Source organism: Bombina bombina, chromosome 2, assembly GCF_027579735.1.
Source record: "Bombina bombina isolate aBomBom1 chromosome 2, aBomBom1.pri, whole genome shotgun sequence".
In the NCBI taxonomy this organism is placed as follows: Eukaryota; Metazoa; Chordata; class Amphibia; order Anura; family Bombinatoridae; genus Bombina; species Bombina bombina.
The window spans coordinates 1,214,008,882-1,214,030,323 of NC_069500.1; the positions used below are offsets into that span (position 1 = coordinate 1,214,008,882).

Sequence of the window (21,442 nt, forward strand, 5' to 3'; positions counted from 1 at the left end):
TCCCTAAGGTGGAGGCAGCAGTTTCTACTTTAGCAAAGCGTACCACTATCCCGGTTGAGGACAGTTGTGCTTTTTCAGATCCAATGGATAAAAAATTGGAGGGTTACCTTAAGAAAATGTTTATTCAACAAGGTTTTATTTTACAGCCCCTTGCATGCATTGCGCCTGTCACTGCTGTGGCTGCATTCTGGTTTGAGGCCCTGGAAGAGGCCATCCATACAGCTTCATTGAATGAAATTATTGACAAGCTTAGAACGCTTAAGCTAGCTAACTCATTTGTTTCTGATGCCATTGTTCATTTGACTAAACTAACGGCAAAGAATTCCGGATTCACCATCCATGCGCGTAGGGCGCTATGGCTTAAATCCTGGTCAGCTGACGTGACTTCAAAGTCTAAGTTACTCAACATTCCTTTCAAGGGGCAGACCTTATTCGGGGCCTGGCTTGAAGGAAATTATTGCTGACTTTACTGGAGGCAAGGGTCATACCCTTCCTCAGGACAGGGCCAAGTCAAATGCCAAACAGTCTAATTTTCGTGCCTTTCGAAATTTCAAGGCAGGAGAAGCATCAACTTCCTCCACTTCAAAACAAGAGGGAACTGTTGCTCATTCCAGACAGGCCTGGAAACCTAACCAGTCCTGGAACAAGGGCAAGCAGGCCAGAAAGCCTGCTGCTGCCCCCAAGACAGCATGAAGGAACAGCCCCCTATCCAGAAACAGATCTAGTGGGGGGCAGACTTTCTCTCTTCGCCCAGGCGTGGGCAAGAGATGTTCAGGATCCCTGGGCGTTGGAGATCATATCTCAAGGATATCTTCTGGACTTCAAAGCTTCTCCTCCACAAGGGAGATTTCATCTTTCAAGGTTATCAGCAAACCAGATAAAGAAAGAGGCATTCCTAAGCTGTGTGCAAGACCTCCTAGTAATGGGAGTGATCCATCCAGTTCCGCGGACGGAACAAGGACAGGGGTTTTATTCAAATCTATTTGTGGTTCCCAAGAAAGAGGGAACCTTCAGACCAATCTTGGATCTAAAGATCTTAAACAAATTCCTCAGATTTCCATCATTCAAAATGGAAACTATTCGGACCATCCTACCCATGATCCAAGCGGATCAGTGCATGACCACAGTGGACTTAAAAGATGCCTACCTTCACATACCGATTCACAAAGATCATCATCGGTTCCTAAGGTTTGCCTTTCTAGACAGGCATTACCAATTTGTAGCTCTTCCCTTCGGGTTGGCCACAGCCCCGAGAATTTTTACAAAGGTTCTGGGCTCACTTCTGGCGGTTCTAAGACCGCGAGGCATAGTGGTGGCTCTGTATCTAGACGACATCCTGATACAGGCGTCAAGCTTTCAAATTGCCAAGTCTCATACAGAGATAGTTCTGGCATTTCTGAAGTCGCATGGGTGGAAAGTGAACGTGGAAAAGAGTTCTCTATCCCCACTCACAAGAGTCTCCTTCCTAGGGACTCTTATAGATTCTGTAGAGATGAAAATTTACCTGACGGAGTCCAGGTTATCAAAACTTCTAAATGCTTGCTGTGTCCTTCATTCCATTCCACGCCCGTCAGTGGTTCAGTGCATGGAAGTAATCGGCTTAATGGTAGCGGCAATGGACATAGTGCCATTTGCGCGCCTGCATCTCAGACCGCTGCAATTATGCATGCTAAGTCAGTGGAATGGGGATTACTCAGATTTGTCCCCTCTACTAAATCTGGATCAAGAGACCAGAGATTCTCTTCTCTGGTGGCAATCTCGGGTCCATCTGTCCAAGGGTATGACCTTTCGCAGGCCAGATTTGACGATTGCAACAACAGATGCCAGCCTTCTAGGTTGGGGCGCAGTCTGGAACTCCCTGAAGGCTCAGGGATCGTGGACTCAGGAGGAGAAACTCCTCCCAATAAATATTCTGGAGTTAAGAGCAATATTCAATGCTCTTCTAGCTTGGCCTCAGTTAGCAACCCTGAGGTTCATCAGATTTCAGTCGGACAACATCACGACTGTGGCTTACATCAACCATCAAGGGGGAACCAGGAGTTCCCTAGCGATGTTAGAAGTCTCAAAGATAATTCGCTGGGCAGAGTCTCACTCTTGCCACCTGTCAGCGATCCACATCCCAGGCGTAGAGAACTGGGAGGTGGATTTTCTAAGTCGTCAGACTTTTCATCCGGGGGAGTGGGAACTCCATCCGGAGGTGTTTGCTCAACTGGTCCATCGTTGGGGCAAACCAGAACTGGATCTCATGGCGTCTCGCCAGAACGCCAAGCTTCCTTGTTACGGATCCAGGTCCAGGGACCCGGGAGCGACGCTGATAGATGCTCTAGCAGCTCCTTGGTTCTTCAACCTGGCTTATGTGTTTCCAACGTTTCCTCTGCTCCCTCAACTGATTGCCAAAATCAAGTAGGAGAGAGCATCAGTGATTCTGATAGCACCTGCGTGGCCACGCAGGACCTGGTATGCAGACCTAGTGGACATGTCATCTCTTCCACCATGGACTCTGCCTCTGAGGCAGGACCTTCTAATACAAGGTCCTTTCAATCATCCAAATCTAATTTCTCTGAGATTGACTGCATGGAGATTGAACGCTTGATTCTATCAAGGCGTGGCTTCTCTGAGTCAGTCATTGATACCTTAATACAGGCACGGAAGCCTGTCACCAGGAAAATCTACCATAAGATATGGCGTAAATATCTTTATTGGTGTGAATCCAAGAATTACTCATGGAGGAAGGTTAGGATTCCTAGGATATTGTCCTTTCTCCAAGAGGGTTTGGACAAAGGCTTATCAGCTAGTTCTTTAAAAGGACAGATTTCTGCTCTGTCTATTCTTTTGCACAAGCGCCTGGCAGAAGTTCCAGACGTCCAGGCATTTTGTCAGGCTTTGGTTAGGATTAAGCCTGTGTTTAAAACTGTTGCTTCCCCGTGGAGCTTAAACTTGGTTCTTAAAGTTCTTCAGGGAGTTCCGTTTGAACCCCTTCATTCCATTGATATTAAACTTTTATCTTGGAAAGTTCTGTTTTTGATGGCTATTTCCTTGGCTCGAAGAGTCTCTGAGTTATCTGCCTTACAATGTAATTCTCCTTATCTGATTTTTCATTCAGACAAGGTAGTTCTGCGTACCAAACCTGGGTTTTTACCTAAGGTGGTTTCTAACAGGAATATCAATCAAGAGATTGTTGTTCCATCATTGTGTCCTAATCCTTCTTCAAAGAAGGAACGTCTTTTGCATAATCTGGACGTAGTCTGTGCCTTGAAGTTTTACTTACAGCCTACTAAAGATTTTAGTCAAACATCTGCCCTGTTTGTCGTTTACTCTGGACAGAGGAGAGGTCAAAAAGCTTCGGCAACCTCTCTCTCCTTTTGGCTTCGGAGTATAATATGCTTAGCCTATGAGACTGCTGGACTGCAGCCCCCTGAAAGGATTACAGCTCATTCTACTAGAGCTGTGGCTTCCACCTGGGCCTTTAAAAATGAGGCCTCTGTTGAACAGATTTGCAAGGCTGCGACTTGGTCTTCGCTTCACATCTTTTCAAAATTTTACAAATTTGATACTTTTGCTTCTTCGGAGGCTGTTTTTGGGAGAAAGGTTCTACAGGAAGTGGTTCCTTCCGTTTAAGTTCCTGCCTTCTCCCTCCCATCATCCGTGTACTTCAGCTTTGGTATTGGTATCCCACAAGTAATGGATGATCTGTGGACTGGATACACTTAACAAGAGAAAACATAATTTATGCTTACCTGATAAATTTATTTCTCTTGTAGTGTATCCAGTCCACGGCCCGCCCTGTCCTTTTAAGGCAGGTCTAAATTTTAATTAAACTACAGTCACCACTGCACCCTATGGTTTCTCCTTTCTCATCTTGTTTCGGTCGAATGACTGGATATGGCAGTGAGGGGAGGAGCTATATAGCAGCTCTGCTGTGGGTGATCCTCTTACAACTTCCTGTTGGGAAGGAGAATATCCCACAAGTAATGGATGATCCATGGACTGGATACACTACAAGAGAAATAAATTTATCAGGTAAGCATAAATTATGTTTTAAATCTAATGAAATAAATTAACTCTTATTAAATAAATTATTCCTATTTAAAGCTAAATACTTACCTGTAAAATAAACCCTAATATAGCTATAATATAAATTATAATTATATTGTAGCTATTTTAGGATTAATATTTATTTTACAGGCAACTTTGTAATTATTTTAACCAGGTACAATAGCTATTAAATAGTTAATAACTATTTAATAGCTACCTAGTTAAAATAATTACAAAATTACCTGTAAAATAAATGCTAACCTAAGTTACAATTAAACCTAACACTACACTATCAATAAATTACTTAAATAAAATACCTACAATTATCTACAATTAAACCTAACACTACACTATCAATAAATTAATTAAATACAATACCTACAAATAAATACAATTAAATAGACTAACTAAAGTACAAAAAATAAAAAAGAACTAAGTTACAAAAAATTTAAAAATATTTACACACATTAGAAAAATATTACAACAATTTTAAACTAATTACACCTACTCTAAGCCCCCTAATAAAATAACAAAGACCCCCAAAATAAAAAAATGCCCTACCCTATTCTAAAATTAAAATAGAAAACCTCTTTTACCTTACCAGCCCTGAAAAGGGCCCTTTGCGGGGCATGCCCCAAAGAATTCAGCTCTTTTGCCTGTAAAAAAAAACATACAATACCCCCCCCAACATTACAACCCACCACCCACATACCCCTAATCTAACCCAAACCCCCCTTAAATAAACCTAACACTAAGCCCCTGAAGATCTCCCTACCTTGTCTTCACCACGCCGGGTTCACCGATCGATCCAGAAGAGCTTCCGATGTCTTGATCCAAGCCCAAGCGGGGGGCTGAAGATGTCCATGATCCGACTGAAGTCTTCATCCAAGCGGGATGATCGGGCTGAAGTCTTCTATCAAGCGGCATCTTCAATCTTCTTTCTTCCAGATCCATGGTCATCCCGCCGACGCGGAACATCCATCTTCACCGACGACTTCCCGACGAATGACGGTTCCTTTAAGGGACATCATCCAAGATGGCGTCCCTCGAATTCCGATTGGCTGATAGGATTCTATCAGCCAATCAGAATTAAGGTAGGAAAATTCTGATTGGCTGATGGAATCAGCCAATCAGATTCAAGTTCAATACGATTGGCTGATCCGATCAGCCAATCAGATTGAGCTCGCATTCTATTAGCTGATCAGAACAGCCAATCGGATTGAACTTGAATCTGATTGGTTGATTCCATCAGCCAATCAGAATTTTCCTACCTTAATTCCGATTGGCTGATAGAATCCTATCAGCCAATTGGAATTCGAGGGACGCCATCTTGGATGACGTCCCTTAAAGGAACCGTCATTCGTCGGGAAGTCGTCAGTGAAGATGGATGTTCCGCGTCGGCGGGATGACCATGGATCCGGAAGAAAGAAGATTGAAGATGCCGGTTGATAGAAGACTTCAGCCCGATCATGGACCTCTTCAGCTCCCGCTTGGATCAAGACTTCAGCCGGATCATGGACATCTTCAGCCCCCTGCTTGGGCTTGGATGAAGACTTCGGAGGCTCCTCAGGACCGATCGGTGAACCCGGTGTGGTGAAGACAAGGTAGGGAGATCTTCAGGGGCTTAGTGTTAGGTTTATTTAAGGGGGGTTTGGGTTAGATTAGGGGTATGTGGGTGGTGGGTTGTAATGTTGGGGGGGGTATTGTATGTTTTTTTTTACAGGCAAAAGAGCTGAATTCTTTGGGGCATGCCCCTCAAAGGGCCCTTTTCAGGGCTGGTAAGGTAAAAGAGCTTTTCTATTTTAATTTTAGAATAGGGTAGGGCATTTTTTTATTTTGGCGGTCTTTTGTTATTTTATTAGGGGGCTTAGAGTAGGTGTAATTAGTTTAAAATTGTTGTAATATTTTTCTAATGTTTGTAAATATTTTTTTATTTTTTGTAACTTAGTTCTTTTTTATTCTTTGTACTTTAGTTAGTTTATTTAATTGTATTTATTTGTAGGTATTGTATTTAATTAATTTATTGATAGTGTAGTGTTAAGTTTAATTGTAGATAATTGTAGGTAGTTTATTTAATTTATTTATTGATAGTGTAGTGTTAGGTTTAATTGTAACTTAGGTTAGGATTTATTTTACAGATCGATCCAGAAGAGCCTCCGATGTCTTCATCCAAGCGGGAGCTGAAGAGGTCCATGATCCGACTGAAGTCTTCTATCAAGCAGCATCTTCAATCTTCTTTCTTCCGGATCCATGTAGTTCATCCCGCCGACGCGGAACATCCATCTTCACCGACGACTTCCCGACGAATGACGGTTCCTTTAAGGGACGTCATCCAAGATGGGGTCCCTCGAATTCCGATTCGAAGGGATTCTATCAGCCAATCGGAATTAAGGTAGGAAAATTCTGATTGGCTGATGGAATCAGCCAATCAGATTCAAGTTCAATCCGATTGGCTGATCCGATCAGCCAATCAGATTGTGCTCGTATTCTATTGGCTCATCGGAACAAAGTTGCCTGTAAAATAAATATTAATCCTAAAATAGCTACAATATAATTATAATTTATATTGTAGCTATATTAGGGTTTATTTTACAGGTAAGTATTTAGCTTTAAATAGGAATAATTTATTTAATAAGAGTTAATTTATTTCGTTAGATTTAAATTATATTTAACTTAGGGGGGTGTTAGTGTTAGGGTTAGACTTAGCTTTAGGGGTTAGTACATTTATTATAGTAGCGGCGAGATCCGGTCGGCAGATTAGGGGTTAATACTTGAAGTTAGGTGTCGGTGAGGTTAGGGAGGGCAGATTAGGGGTTAATACTATTTATTATAGAGTTATTGAGGCGGGAGTGAGGCGGATTAGGGGTTAATAACTTTATTATAGTAGCGGCGCGGTCCGGTCGGCAGATTAGGGGTTAATAAGTGTAGGTAGGTGTCGGCGACGTTGAGGGGGGCAGATTAGGGGTTAATAAATATAATATAGGGGTCGGCGGTGTTAGGGGCAGCAGATTAGGGGTACATAAGTATAACGTAGTTGGCGGCGGTGTGCGGTCGGCAGATTAGGGGTTAAAAAAATTGAATAGAGTGGCGGCGATGTGGGGGGACCTCGGTTTAGGGGTACATAGGTAGTTTATGGGTGTTAGTGTACTTTAGAGCACAGTAGTGAAGAGCTTTATGAACCGGCATTAGCCCAGAAAGCTCTTAACTCCTGTTTTTTTTCTGCGGCTGGAGTTTTGTCGTTAGATTTGTAACGCTCACTTCAGCCAAGACTCTAAATACCAGCGTTAGAAAGATCCCATTGAAAAGATAGGATACGCAAATGGCGTAGGGGGATCTGCGGTATGGAAAAGTCGCGGCTGCAAAGTGAGCGTTAGACCCTTTCCTGACTGACTCTAAATACCAGTGGTAGCCCAAAACCAGCGTTAGGAGCCTCTAACGCTGGTTTTGACGGCTACCGCCAAACTCTAAATCTAGCTGACAGTGTTAAAGCGGTCAAGACCTCACGCAGACATGTTTCGTGCGCATGAGCACTTGGTCACCAGGGTGCTGTTATGCTTTTAACTCTATAATAATAAATGTGTGCTTTTACTTTTTGAGGAGTAGTTTCTTTAGCTACGGTGCGCTCTTGTTTTTTGGATCTATATTACTTGATTTGGTCATGGTTAACAGACCGGGCTTTGATTGCACCTACTTTGCTTCTCCTCTGACTACCTCCACACCCACTCTCCATGGTGCCGTGTTCCTGTGAGAATACAGGTAAATCTTACTGTTGTTATTATTGACTGGATCTCGCTGTGCGCTATTACACAGTTTGTTTTTTGTATTTTTATATATGTATGTATATATATATATATATATATATATATATATATATATATATATAGTAATAGCGACTAAAAAGAGCACTCACTGGGTCTATCACTGATATAGCATAAAATGCTTTTTATTTGTACAAATAAAAAGCATTTTATGCTATATCAGTGATAGACCCAGTGAGTGCTCTTTTTTGTCGCTATTACTGAATGTTGTTTGGATGCACCCTGGGCGGATGTAATACAAAGTGAGTGCAGAGTTCACCAGAGACTGCTATATATATATATATATATATATATATATATATATATATATAGGAATATCTACTTAAAAATACATAGAGCATTGTGAAATATTTACAGTAAATACATTGTTAAACATATCTATATGCATACATTGCTTGTGCAATGTTAAATGCCAACAGCGTACACTGTCTGTATTTAGCTACAGCATATCATGTCCGCCCGGCATTTAATAAATTGTCCCCTTAAAGTCAAAAATTGCGATTGAGTTTTCAGAATTCCCACATAGAATTCAATGGAGAAAAAAAAACTAACACCCACTTTCTTGCGCAAACACTATAGCATTTTTGTGGTAGCTCAACATGAAAATATAAATATTTAATATTCCAATGTTCTTAAACTAACGGAATGTTCTATTTATTCATAATTAAATAATTCTACATAGGTGGAGCTGACCGCCAACATAGACGGCTGCTAGTAAATGGAGCTCCGACCGACGGCAAACAAGGGAGTTTAATTACAGAATATTTAATATTTCTACGTATATCTACATATATGAGCTATTTTTTTAAACAAATACATATTTATACCTATATATAAATATTTATATATATAATTATATAAATACATTGTTAAACATATCTATATGCATACAAATACATATTTAGCAATGTATCTGTATGTATCTCTATGGTACTTTGGCGGCTTTTTTTTTTCTAACACCCGAGATCTCATATCTTTGAGCCCTTATAACTTTTTTGTTCAATATTGTTTTTGAATATTTTTTATTAGATGGTGCTATTTTGAGTGTAACTGTACTTTGTAATGTATTTTTTATGTGTTTTGTGACACTTTTTTATTTCGGAAAACAGTTAATCCACTCTGTAAGGATTGAAGCGTAAATTTAGCTCAACTTGTAATATCACGCAATTAAAACTGTTAGGGAAAATATGATATTGCTTGTGCAAAACCGTCTGTGCTTCACTTGCAGGGGCGGACTGAGACCAACCAGGGCCCCCGGGCAAAAGTGTGGCAGGGCCCCCACTTCCTCTTTGCTCCACCTACCTACCTCCTCCTTTTTTCCTTACATATTTTTAATAAGAAATAAATATTGTAAATTAACAAGTGCTTATGCGAAAAAAAAATATTCCCCTGCCTATATGCACTACAGTATGGAGCAGAAAGTAGTGAGGGGCAGACTTCCAAGTATTCCAAGTCGATGATACCACAATTCAATAAATTACATATGGAGTATAGTACCAAATGCAAAAGTCGGAAAGACAAGGTCATGATGAACTAGTTGTTGTTTTTTACAATATCTACTTTTATTTTACACTATCTTATCAGCTTGACTGAGATGTGGTGAAGTAAGATGTAATACATTGCAGTGCTGAGATGTGAAAAGTGTCAATAACTCAATAGCTCTTAGCTTATCAGAGAAACAAGATACCATATATAAAATAATGCTCTCAATCAGTTATTACTTAATGCATCACTTATTCTTGATTGCAAGGAGCACATAACCTTTTGGGTTGCGCGCACCCACTCCCCTTCACGCCGCACCCTGCCCCCCCCCCCCTGCACCGGCCGCCACCCCCCCCTTCCCGCACTGGCAGCCCCCCCCAGAAAAATATATATAAAAAAACTTAGTTCTGCATGATGCAGGCAGGGGTGGAGGGCCCTTTAAGATGCCGGGCCCTTGGACATGGGCCGAGTTGCCCGACTTATCAGTCCGCCTCTGCTCACTTGTAATCTAGCCCATACTGTTTAGCTTTCACATTACTCAGTATGCTACAGACACAGGTTAACTAAGCATCCATAGAATCTCATAAATCTGTTGGTGCAGCATTTAATTGGCTGTAATGACCCTAATTAAAAATCAGTTTCCAAAATTACAAATTTGTTTAATGCACTTATAGTTGTTATAGTTATGTACCAAGGCCAAAACAATACTAAAAGGAAAAAAAAATCTTTCTCCTCAACATGTTGCAGGCAAGATAAAATATTTCAATACATTTTGGATACCTTACCAATTAATTATGAATGCGAATAAATATCAGTTATATTTTGGTATACAACAGCAATATTAAAAAAAAGTGTATATAATTAACTCCTAACGATTATATTCTAAATTTACTAATCTTAGAATAAGACATAGTTGTTCCATTTATCTTCCATAACATACATAATAAAATACTATTATATGGTTTGCTTGCAACAATCCATCAGAAAACATTTTGCTCTCTTTAAATAGTGAATATTTTGATTAACTTGAAGCTGCTATGAAATCATAGGAAGTTACCATGGACAATTCTTTATGCTTCTTTGACACCCTCTGGTTTTTTGGCTTGACAGAAAGTTTATGTTTAGCAGCACTATTATCTAGACGAGCAATAGACCGAGGGACAGCATCCAGATTTATAGACTCAATTGTGCCAGAAGCTGCCAAGGGCCTTTTTTGCCGTGAGGGTTTCACTGGAGGTACCTGTAAAATAGCAAAAGAGAGATACAACTGCTTTAAGATTATGTTGTTGAACAAAAAACATATGTGTTTACTTACTACTGTATGCCATGAAATCATTATAATCTTAAAGGAACCTTAAATACATGATTCAGATACAGCATTAAGTTTTTTTTATGAACAGACCATTAGTTGTACAAGGTATTATTTTTCTGATTTCATACACTGAAAAATGTCTATCATGACACAACAAAATAAGGATATGACAAAAGGTATCTGGTTAAGATTAAATGTAATCAGTAATTCAGTAATGCTGATACTATTACTTTTGATACATGCTGATCTTACAGTAATGACAAGATTTCATATATCATCTCACCAGAGTTGATAGCTTTAGATCAGTGCTTTCCAAACTGTGTGTCGGGACACACTAGTGTGTCGGCAGCAGTGTGTAGGTGTGTCCCTGCTTCAGCACAATTTTTTTTTTTTTGGGGTTTCTGACTTTCCGCCTGCCTGCTACGCATATCACATGGTTGACACGTGATTGATACCTAGGGGAACACAGATCATCTTAACCTATTGGCGCAGCTCAGTAGGAACTGAAACTATTCCCATTTGCGGCACATTGGCTCCTGACTGCATGTGTAGCCCGGGCAGTAGTCAGTCGGACTCACAGAGCTCTGAGGGCGGCAGCTTAAACGCTGAGCTGAAGTCAGAGGGGTTATTTTCTGCAGCTAGCTCCCAGTAGTGCATTGCTGCTCCTGCTCTTGATATATGGATAGGAAGTGGAAGCTTAAGAAATGCTTGATGATGAAATGTGAGTCTTTTTCTAATATTCCACCAAATATTCAGAAATTGTGTTCATCCCATCAACCTCATACATCCCATTAAAATATCAAGTAGCTATTGGTGTTATTAAACTTTTTTTAATTCTTGCACATACATACTGTTACTTGTAAATGCATTTCATTATTATATCATTTATGTATGTGTCCGTATCTCTTAAAACAAGTTAGTTTAACCTTCTGTTTGCTGGTACAACTGAATTACTGTGTCGCAAAATGATGTAGGTCTAAAAAGTGTGTCACCTACATGAAAAGTTTGGAAAGCTCTGCTTTAGATCATCTCACTAGAGCGCAGAGCCTTAGATCATCTCGTCAGAGGAGAACTTTAGATCATCTCACTAGAGAAGAGCGCTTTAGATCATCTCACTAAAGCAAAGCGCTTTATATAATCCAGCTAGAGTGGAGAGCTTTAGATCATCTCACTAAAGTGCAGAACTTTAGATCATGATCTCCCTAAAGCGGAGAGCTTTATATAATCTAGCTAGAGGGGAGAGCTTTATATCATCTAGCTAGAGCGGAGAGCTTGATATCATCTAGCTAGAGCGGAGAGCTTGATATCATCTAGCTAGAGCGGAGAGCTTGATATCATCTAGCTAGAGCAGAGAGCTTTAGATCATCTAGCTAGAGCGGAGAGCTTTAGATCATCTCACTAGAGAAGAACGCTTAAGATCTGTCATGAGATGCAGGACATATGCAGGACACAGCAATGATGGTACAACTCTATTTTATTGCAGAGCATAACAATACACATCTAGTCAGGTTGATTGTACTAAAACTAACTGCGACACAGACACCGGACCTAAGCCCCGCCCACATACTAGTGACATCACATCCTGCTCTCATCACATCTTCCCCTTTTTCAAAGGCAAAGCATACATTTGCATATAATAAATAACAAGGTACACCAACAGGGTATACAACAACATTTTTGTTTTTGAACATTATAAAAACAGATAGATTAGAAAACATGAACAAATAAATTACATCCTGACTTGGACATCGGGGTAGACTACCCTAGTCCACAGTGACCATGGGATTATTCTGCCCATACTTCCGGTCACTGTTCTAGCTAAAGTCAGTCCCTGTATCGGGCCGGAAGTTTCACCACTCTTCCGCTTGATGTAACTTTGCATGAACTGTCCTCTGATACAGAAGATGGTGAACAAGAGTCTGCTGGAGGCAAAGATATATCCCCGCTGTGATCTTGCTGAGGGGAAGGCACCTCTCTTAGAACAGGGGATCCCACCGGCGGTGGTACTGAGGTATCCGGTTCCAGACTCTCAGGTACAGGCTGAAGATGTCTTCGGTTACGGCGTGTAACCGTCCCTCCCTCTGTAAGGACTGTGTAAGACCTTGGTTCTGGAGAGCGGCCCACTACCGTAGCAGGCGTCTTCCATTTCTTCTCATCATCCAGTTTAATTCTGACACTTTGGCCCGCTTTCAGTTCCTGTAAAGGCCTGACAGAATGTCTCCTGTCGTAGAAGAAACAATAACCCTTTTTGGCCTCTTCATCCCTCCTAAGGACTTCGTCCCGAGGAACAGGGTCAGGCGGCTTGAAGACACCCACTGAGGGTAAAGTGGTGCGAATCTGGCGTCCTAGCATCAGCTGTGCCGGGCTAAACCCGGTGGCTTGAATGGGCGTCGCCCTGTATGAGGGCTAGGTATGGCTCAGATTGCTTTAGAATGAATTTTGTTGTTTGAACTGCCCTTTCGGCCATTCCGTTGGCCTGCGGATAATGTGGACTTGACGTGGAATGTACAAAATCATATTCCCTGCTGAAAGCACTGAACTCTGTAGAAGCGAACTGCATACCATTATCACTCACCAGCTCCATTGGAATGCCCCAGCGGGTGAACAAGCTCTTCAGGCGAATGATAACGGCCTGACTTGTGATATCATTCAGGGGTGCAATTTCCAAATACCTGGAATAGTAGTCGATCACACAAATCAGCAGCTATTTTCTGCCACGGCCTCGCAGGCAGCGGAGTAGACATTAAGGGCTCCCTTCTCTGAGTAGGCCGGCGTTCCCGGCAAAAGGCACATTTAGACACGTGATTTGCAATGTTGGAGCTGATCCCAGGCCACCACACAGCTGTAGCTGCCCTTTCTCTGCACTTTGTAATGCCTAAGTGGCCATTGTGAATCCTGTTTAACATCTCTTTCCTCATGCTGCCAGGAATCACAATGCGGTCTTGGAAAAGCACCAACCCCTCCAGCTCCGTGAGCTGCGACCTCTCTGGCTGGTAAGCACTTAAAGACATCCAGGCTGCCCGACTCTCGGGCCAGCCTTCTCTTATGTACCTTATAACTTCTTGCAGATCTGTGTCCAAATATGTCTTTTTCTTTATCTCTTCCAGTTTCCTTAAAGAAATGGACTTAGAGGCCAGAACTGAATCAACATACACCTTCACATCCGATTCCGTGGAGGATTCTTCAGCAGCAGCCAGCGGGAGCCTGGATAGTGTATCTGCCACAACCAGTTGTTTCCCCGGCACATGCACTGCCTGAACATTGAACCTGAGCAGTCTCATTAAAAGTCTCTGGCATCTCAAGGGTGTTTTGTCAATGTCATAAGAATTGATTAGAGGGACTAGCGGTTTGTGGTCAGTTTCCAGACTAAATTTCTCCAAACCCACTAGATAACGCTGAAAGCGCTCACAGGCCCAAACTGCAGCCAGGCACTCTTTCTCAATTTGAGCGTATTTTGACTCCGCAGCCGTCAGTGTGCGGGAACAGTAGGCGATGGGCTGTAGTTTGTTGTCATTCAGCTGCAGGAGTGCAGCCCCCAACCCATAACTGCTTGCATCAGCACTAACCACAGTCTTTTTTGAAGGGTCGTAGAACCCCAGCACTGGGGCAGACCCCAGCAGGGACTTGGCATGCAGGAACGCTTTTTCTTGTGAGGGTCCCCAGACCCAGGCAACATCTTTCTTAAGCAACTCTGTGATAGGGTGTAAAACTGTAGATAAATCTGGAAGAAACTTGCCCACGTAATTTACAAGGCCCAATATCTGTCTCAGCTCATGTACATCAGAAGGGCTTTTCATCTGTTCAATAGCCCGAATTTTCTCGGGGTCCGGCTTGATGCCATCCCCGTTGATGATATGCCCAAAGTAGCATAATTCAGTTTTCCTAAAATGACATTTTTCTTTATTCAGCTTCAGCCCAAACTCTTTGATAGCCTGCAACACACAACTCAAACGCTGATCATGCTCCTCCACTGTAGACCCATACACTAGAATGTCGTCCATGACGACCGCTGTGCCCGCGTGGCCACTCAGGAGAGAACTCATTTCCCTTTGAAAGATTTCAGGAGCGGAGGATATCCCAAAGGGGAGTCTGCAGAAGCAGAACCGACCTACCGGTGTGATAAAGGTAGTCAGTCTGCGGCACTTTGGATCCAGGGGGATCTGCCAAAAGCCGCTAGAAGCATCTAATGTGGAAAAGAACTTCGCCCCAGCCAGCTTCGGGGCTATATCTTCCAATGTCGGCAGCACAAATCTCTCCCTCTTCACTGCCTCATTCAACCTTTTCAGGTCCACACAGATGCGCACCTTTCCGTTTTTCTTTGCAACTGGAACAATAGGGGCACACCAATCAGTTGCTTCAACAACCTCTTCAATAACCCCCATAGACTTCATGCGCATGAGCTCTTTCTCCACTTGAGGCATGAGCGGGAACGGAATTCTACGAGGAGTAGAAATACTGTATGGGACTGCGTCACTTTTAAGTGCTATACGGACAGGTTTGCAGTTCAGTAGGCCCAACTCGCCAAACATATCTTCAGAGATCTCATTCACTCTGGCCACGAGGCCCAAGTCACAAGCTGCTTTTCTGCTCAATAAACTGTTAACACACTGACCTCGGATCACATGCACCCACATGGTGAACTTCCTTTGTTTGTACTCACAGCTGGCAAGAAATTTCCCCACACAATCAATGCGGCCACCAGGACTATGGACATTTGTAGTAACCTTCGCCAGCTGGGGCTGTCGAGGCAGTTTCATAAATTCAGCAAAAGACATTACAGTGATATCAGCTCCTGTGTCAATCTTAAAATCAACTTTGGCACCCATTACAGTAAAAGTAACTTTCCAATCTTCCTCTGAGCTTGTCCGTTCCACAACAGACCCCACAAAAGACACTTCTTGACCCTCCTGGTCACTGTCCACCTGCATCTCCTTAATGTATTCAGTTTTACACACCACTTCAAAATGGCCTATTCTGTTACATTTTCTGCATCTTTTATCTCTGGCCGGACATATAGCACTCTGATCATGAGCCCGGTAGCACCGTGTGCATCGGCCATGTTGCGCCCATCCACTAGGCCTTTCCACTAGGCCTTTCCAGTACTTTAGATCTACCGCTCACATTGTGCCTTTCACTAGTAATTTTCCTAGACTGTTGCACTTCATCCACAATACTCTCAGACCTCAGATCAGCACTTTGCTTTTTCACCAGTTCACTCTGGCGGGCCATCCTAATAGCCCCGTCTAACGTTAAATCAGGCTCTAACTGCAGCTTCAGGGAGACTTCAGCATCTGCAATTCCAATAACTATTCTGTCTCTGATTTGCTCTTCTTTAGCAACACCAAACTCACAGAATTCAGCTAATTCATACAGGCTGCGCACAAATGACTCCACAGATTCTCCCACACGCTGATTACGTTTGTGAAAACAAGCTCTCTCATGAATCACATTTCTTTTAGGCACAAAGTGGGCACTGAGTTTATCCATAACTATATCAAAGTCAACTTCTTCCCCTTCTTGGAAAGTAAAAGCATTGAACACTGGCTCTACATCTTTCCCCATGGAGTATAAAAGAGAATTAACTTGTACTTCACCACTCTCCTTGTTCAGTTTGGATGCAATCCTGAAGCGCTGAAACCGCTGACGCCATGTGGGCCAAGCTGCAGGCTGAGAAAAGTCAAAAGGCTCAGGTGGGGTAAACTTTGACATTGCAATCGATCAGGAACAGAAGCGCAGTCCAGAACTTCTGACACCATGTCATGAGATGCAGGACATATGCAGGACACAGCAATGATGGTACAACTCTATTTTATTGCAGAGCATAACAATACACATCTAGTCAGGTTGATTGTACTAAAACTAACTGCGACACAGACACCGGACCTAAGCCCCGCCCACATACTAGTGACATCACATCCTGCTCTCATCACAAGATCCCACTGGAGCACAGAGCTTTAGATCATCTCGCCAGCTATATATTAAGCATTCATAAACAATATGTCTTTAAGCTACCATGCAATAGTTAAAATAGTATACACGCAAATTGTAAAACAAGTGTAAATACTGTACATATAACAACAATATATAGAAAATAGAATTATTGCATTTAAATTCAGAGCTCCTAACTGTCTCATTTTGGGTCTGATGATCAAAAATTCCTCTGCTTGGAGATAAACAGTAGTACAACTCACTGAAAACTCAAAGAAAAGGGCTCTCTTATTTTTGTATCTGAAGAAGAAGCAAGCCCAGTGCAATTTAGCACTGCATGGTATAAGAGTTTTGTTACACTTATACTTTGTGCATTGTATTTTATATTACTTTACACTTCAGATTGGGTCCTCTTTTATATTTTATACATTTAGATTTAGATCCAGCAGTGGTTTTGCAAATTCTGTTGGTTAAAGTTACACAGAAACTCTGAAAGCATAATCACAATTTGTGAAATCAAAATCCTAAATAAACTACTATATATATAAAATAAAATACAAAATAGAACGTGCAAAGTTTAAATGTAATAAAACTTAACTCGGAAGTGTAAGTGTAAAGTAATATACAATACAAAGCACAAAGTATAAATTCAGCAGAACTATCATGCCATGCAGAGTATATTGCACTGGGCTTGTCTCCCTTTCACATACAGATATGCAGGGAACGCCCCCTTAGATAAGTAAAGCAAAATCTGTCTTTTAAGAATTTCACAAGGGATCTGCTGGATCAATTTAGATCATATCATATGAGCAGAGAGCTTTGGATCATCAGACCCTATAAGAGATCTGTCCTTCTGTTCTGCTTTCCACACTTTATGTCCTTGTTTGTATAATAGAAACCTAAAATCTCCTAAATTCCACTCCATGATAGGTCAATTCCACCCCTATACTAAACAAACCCTATGAATGTGGGACTCTGCCTTCCAATGTAACATGCAATAGACTCAATAGTCTGATTGTGCATTATGGCCAAACATCTCCACTTTGGTCTCATCTGTCCAAAGGACATTGTTCCACAAGTCTTGTGGTTTGTTAAGATGCAACTTTGCAAACCTAAGCCATACTGCCATGTTCTTTTTAGAGAGAATAGGCTTTCTACTGGCAACCCTTCCCTACAAACCATACTTGGTCAGTCTTTTTCTAATTTTACTATCATGAACTTTAACATTTAACATGCTAACTGAGGCCTGTAGAGTCTGAGATGTAAGTTTTGGGTATTTTGCAATTTCTCTAAGCATTGCACGGTCTGACCGTGCAATGCTCAAATTTTGATTAGTATATATGTTTTAGATTAAACATTCTTTATATAAACACTATCTATTCTCTTAGATCTTAGTCTTATTTTAGGCACTCCTTGTTATATCTTTCCAAATAGTAAAAAAGCATTGGAACATTCTCCACTCTGATCCTAAATTGGGGTTTGCTAAATCAACCACCCCCATAGTAGGCTACAAGCGCAATGCCAACATCCAATATCTTTTGGTCAAAACTGACCCGGTCAGTTCATATCAAACTGCCACCACAACTAATATCAGAGGCTGCTATAGGTGCCCAAATTGTACAACATGTAATGGCTTAATTGCCACCAAGAAATTCAATCACCCACATAATAATACGAAATATACCATTTTACACTCGATCACATGCACCACTGAGTATGTGGTATATATGCTGCTTTGTCCATGTGGGAAACATTACATTGGAAAGACTCAAGGGACTCTGTGAAAACGCATGGCAAACCATAGAATGGCCATGAGACAGGCCATAGATAAGGATGCTCTGACCAACGGGTGGCACGCCACTGGATGGAGGACAAACATCTTGTAGCTTCCGTAAGGGTGATTTTGATAGATCATATACCGAAACCATTAAGAGGTGGAAATAGAAATAAGTTACTTCTCAGGAGAGAAGCAGAATGGATTCTGAGATTGGACACTATTGCTCCAAAAGGTTTAAACTCTATGCCTGATTTGGGTTGTCTCATGTGAATACGGCTATATGTGTATAGGGGCCAGTGAGCTGTAGTATTTACCATAGCAGGATGTATTGCAGGTATCTTGATGTCTTTTGACACCAGATTTGTGCATTTTAGCTACAGGCTTCACCCCAGGGTTTCATAGACCCTGGGGTGGACCCTTTGTGCATGGTATACTATTTAACTTAGCTCCCTTTCAGTAAACACGGTGGCCATACGTGTACAACTACATTTTAGCTGAATAACAATATAAGAGACACCACTCAGCATAGTTACCCTTTATAGGATACCTAATACTACATTGATATAATGTGTAGCATTAGCTCTATTAGTGTCAATGCTTTATTTGTATTACTGTTTTACAATTCTAGTAGCACCGCTTCAAGGAAACTACGGTTGATATCAAGTATCAGATATATATATATTTATTTTTTCCTCTGTAATATATTTACACACTGTGTTATTGTATACACTTGTATCACTACATGTATATTATTCAGTACACATTCTAGTTTGTACTATCACATTATTCATTAGGTACATGGTATGTGCAAACATGACTAAAGTGTTATGCTATTTTCTATTCTTTAATGTTTTTATTTTTGAGTAAATACCCATTCATTTTCTAGTTATATTTACACTTTCAGTATGCCCCACTTCCGGTTTCCTATACCGGTGTTCTAGTTACACAGGGTTGTAATAGTGCCCTACTTCCGGTTTCACTAAGATATTAGCACTTCTGGATTATCAACCTGAATTTGATCCGGTTTAGAGTTGTAACAACCGTATGTATTTTCGAGTGATATGATGTCTATATGTGTGTTATTCTGGTTTAAAATGCTATTCTGTTTTGAAGGGGTATGTATACCAGTGATGTGCGGTTACTTCAGAGGCTGGTGAGGCAGTGGCTAGGAATCGGATACGCCTTAATTCTTTAGATATCCTTTGTTGAAGAAATAGCAATGCACATGGGCGAGCCAATCGCATGATGTATCTATATGCAGCTACCAATCAGTAGCTACTGAGCATATTTAGATATGATTTTCAACAAAGGATATCAAAAGAATGAAGAAAACCAGATATTAGATGTAAATTGGAAAGTTATTTAAAATGGCATGCTCTTTCTAAATCATGAAAGAAAACATATGGGTTTCATGTCCCTTTAAATGGTGTCTTGGAAAACTGGTCAACTTAGTAAACATCTGATTTTCGTCTAAAGGATTGTAACAGAAACTCTTGCCAGAAAACAAAATGCTTGCTCTGATTATGAGATCTAGAAATCCAGGCCCATTAAAATATGTTTGACTAAATTTTTGGTCAACAAATCTGGTATATTATTGCTGTCCCTGGGCTCTATTAACCTTAACCACAGTGGCAATTCTAAATCCTAAACCAATTACCTGTCTCATGATACTAAGACAAAAATGCTCATCCAGAGACAGAGTATATATTTATTGTTATAGTATTAAATCTATATTCACGATCACGATGCCCATGATTCTATGAGATCATCATGGATCTACTTTTTTTTGTGTGACTGTTGCAATGTAATTTCAAACATGTGTGAGAAATATCAGGGAATATAAATAGGCGCCAAAGTATGTATTTTTTTTTTATTTAATCACTTTCATGCAAAAATACCAATTTTTAAAAATTGGTATTTTTGCATGAAAGTAATTAAATAAAAGAAAAATACATACTTTGGTGCATACTGCCTAATCCTATTTATATTCCCTGATATTTCTCACACATGCTTGAAATTACATTGCAACAGTCACAAAAAAAAAAAGTAGATCCATGTCTGATCTCATAGAAGAATCATGGGTTGGGCATCGTGAATATAGATTTAATACTAACAATAAATATTTACTCTGTCTCTGGATGACCATTTTTGTCTTAGTATCATGATGAGACACAGGTAATTGGTTCTTCCACTTGGAGTGCAAAAAAACACATTTTATGCTTGGAAGTGCTCAACTGACTCACCAGGACACGTTGCGGACATGTGTAAGTCCAGGTTACACCTGTGTGCTTTGTTTTCTGCGCTGTCAATGACCACTAATGTTAGGGAGGTCCTGGCAGTACTGATTTACTTACTGACAACATTTAATGCTGTAGCAGAATTTGTATTACTTGTTACAGAAAGCACATTAGTGAATCAGACATAATTTAACCCCTTAGCTGCCAGATAATGTAATGTAATCACTGCACATTGACAGACAGAGGTTAAGTGAATAAAGGGTTTCTGCTTCTGGCTAGGGTAGGTAAATCAAACATTACATGCTCTAACCAATAACAGCATGTCATTTTTTCATGAGAAGATCTCTTGAAAATGTTCCAGTATTATACTATTGCAGAAAATAAACAAAAAAAGGTAATGATATCTTAACATAAAGGACATGAACACCAAATATGTCCTAAGGAAATACCAACCCTCTAAACTACCTTATTAAATGATCCTGACATTCTAAAATGTGAATAATTTACTTGCAAGGACTTACTATAAATTAATCATTACATGTTAAAGGTTGTTGATTTGTTTTAAATGAACACAAAAGGGCACAGTTCAGGTTGTATTTGTACATACACTAAAACTTATATATTATATACACACAGTTATATATATATATATATATATATATATATATATATATATATATATATATATACACACACACACACACACACACACACACACATATATATATATATATATATATATATATATATATATAAAACTAATTATTTACTTTGGACAATTCCTAACACACACACAGCATCCTGGCAGTGCCAGTGGCAATACATAGTTGAATTAAGCCAATGAGTGAGTCTA

The 21,442-nt window shown here is 40.6% G+C and overlaps 1 protein-coding gene across 1 annotated transcript in view; it reads right to left on the bottom strand.

Moving 5' to 3' along the window:
• The window catches only part of CRACD (capping protein inhibiting regulator of actin dynamics), a 421,538-nt gene that overhangs the window by 52,594 nt on the left and 347,502 nt on the right, over nt 1-21,442 (bottom strand). Inside the window, exon 8 of the mRNA XM_053703944.1 lies at nt 10,393-10,575. Coding sequence (XP_053559919.1) covers nt 10,393-10,575 — 183 coding nt within the window. The remainder of the gene's footprint in view (nt 1-10,392; nt 10,576-21,442) is intronic.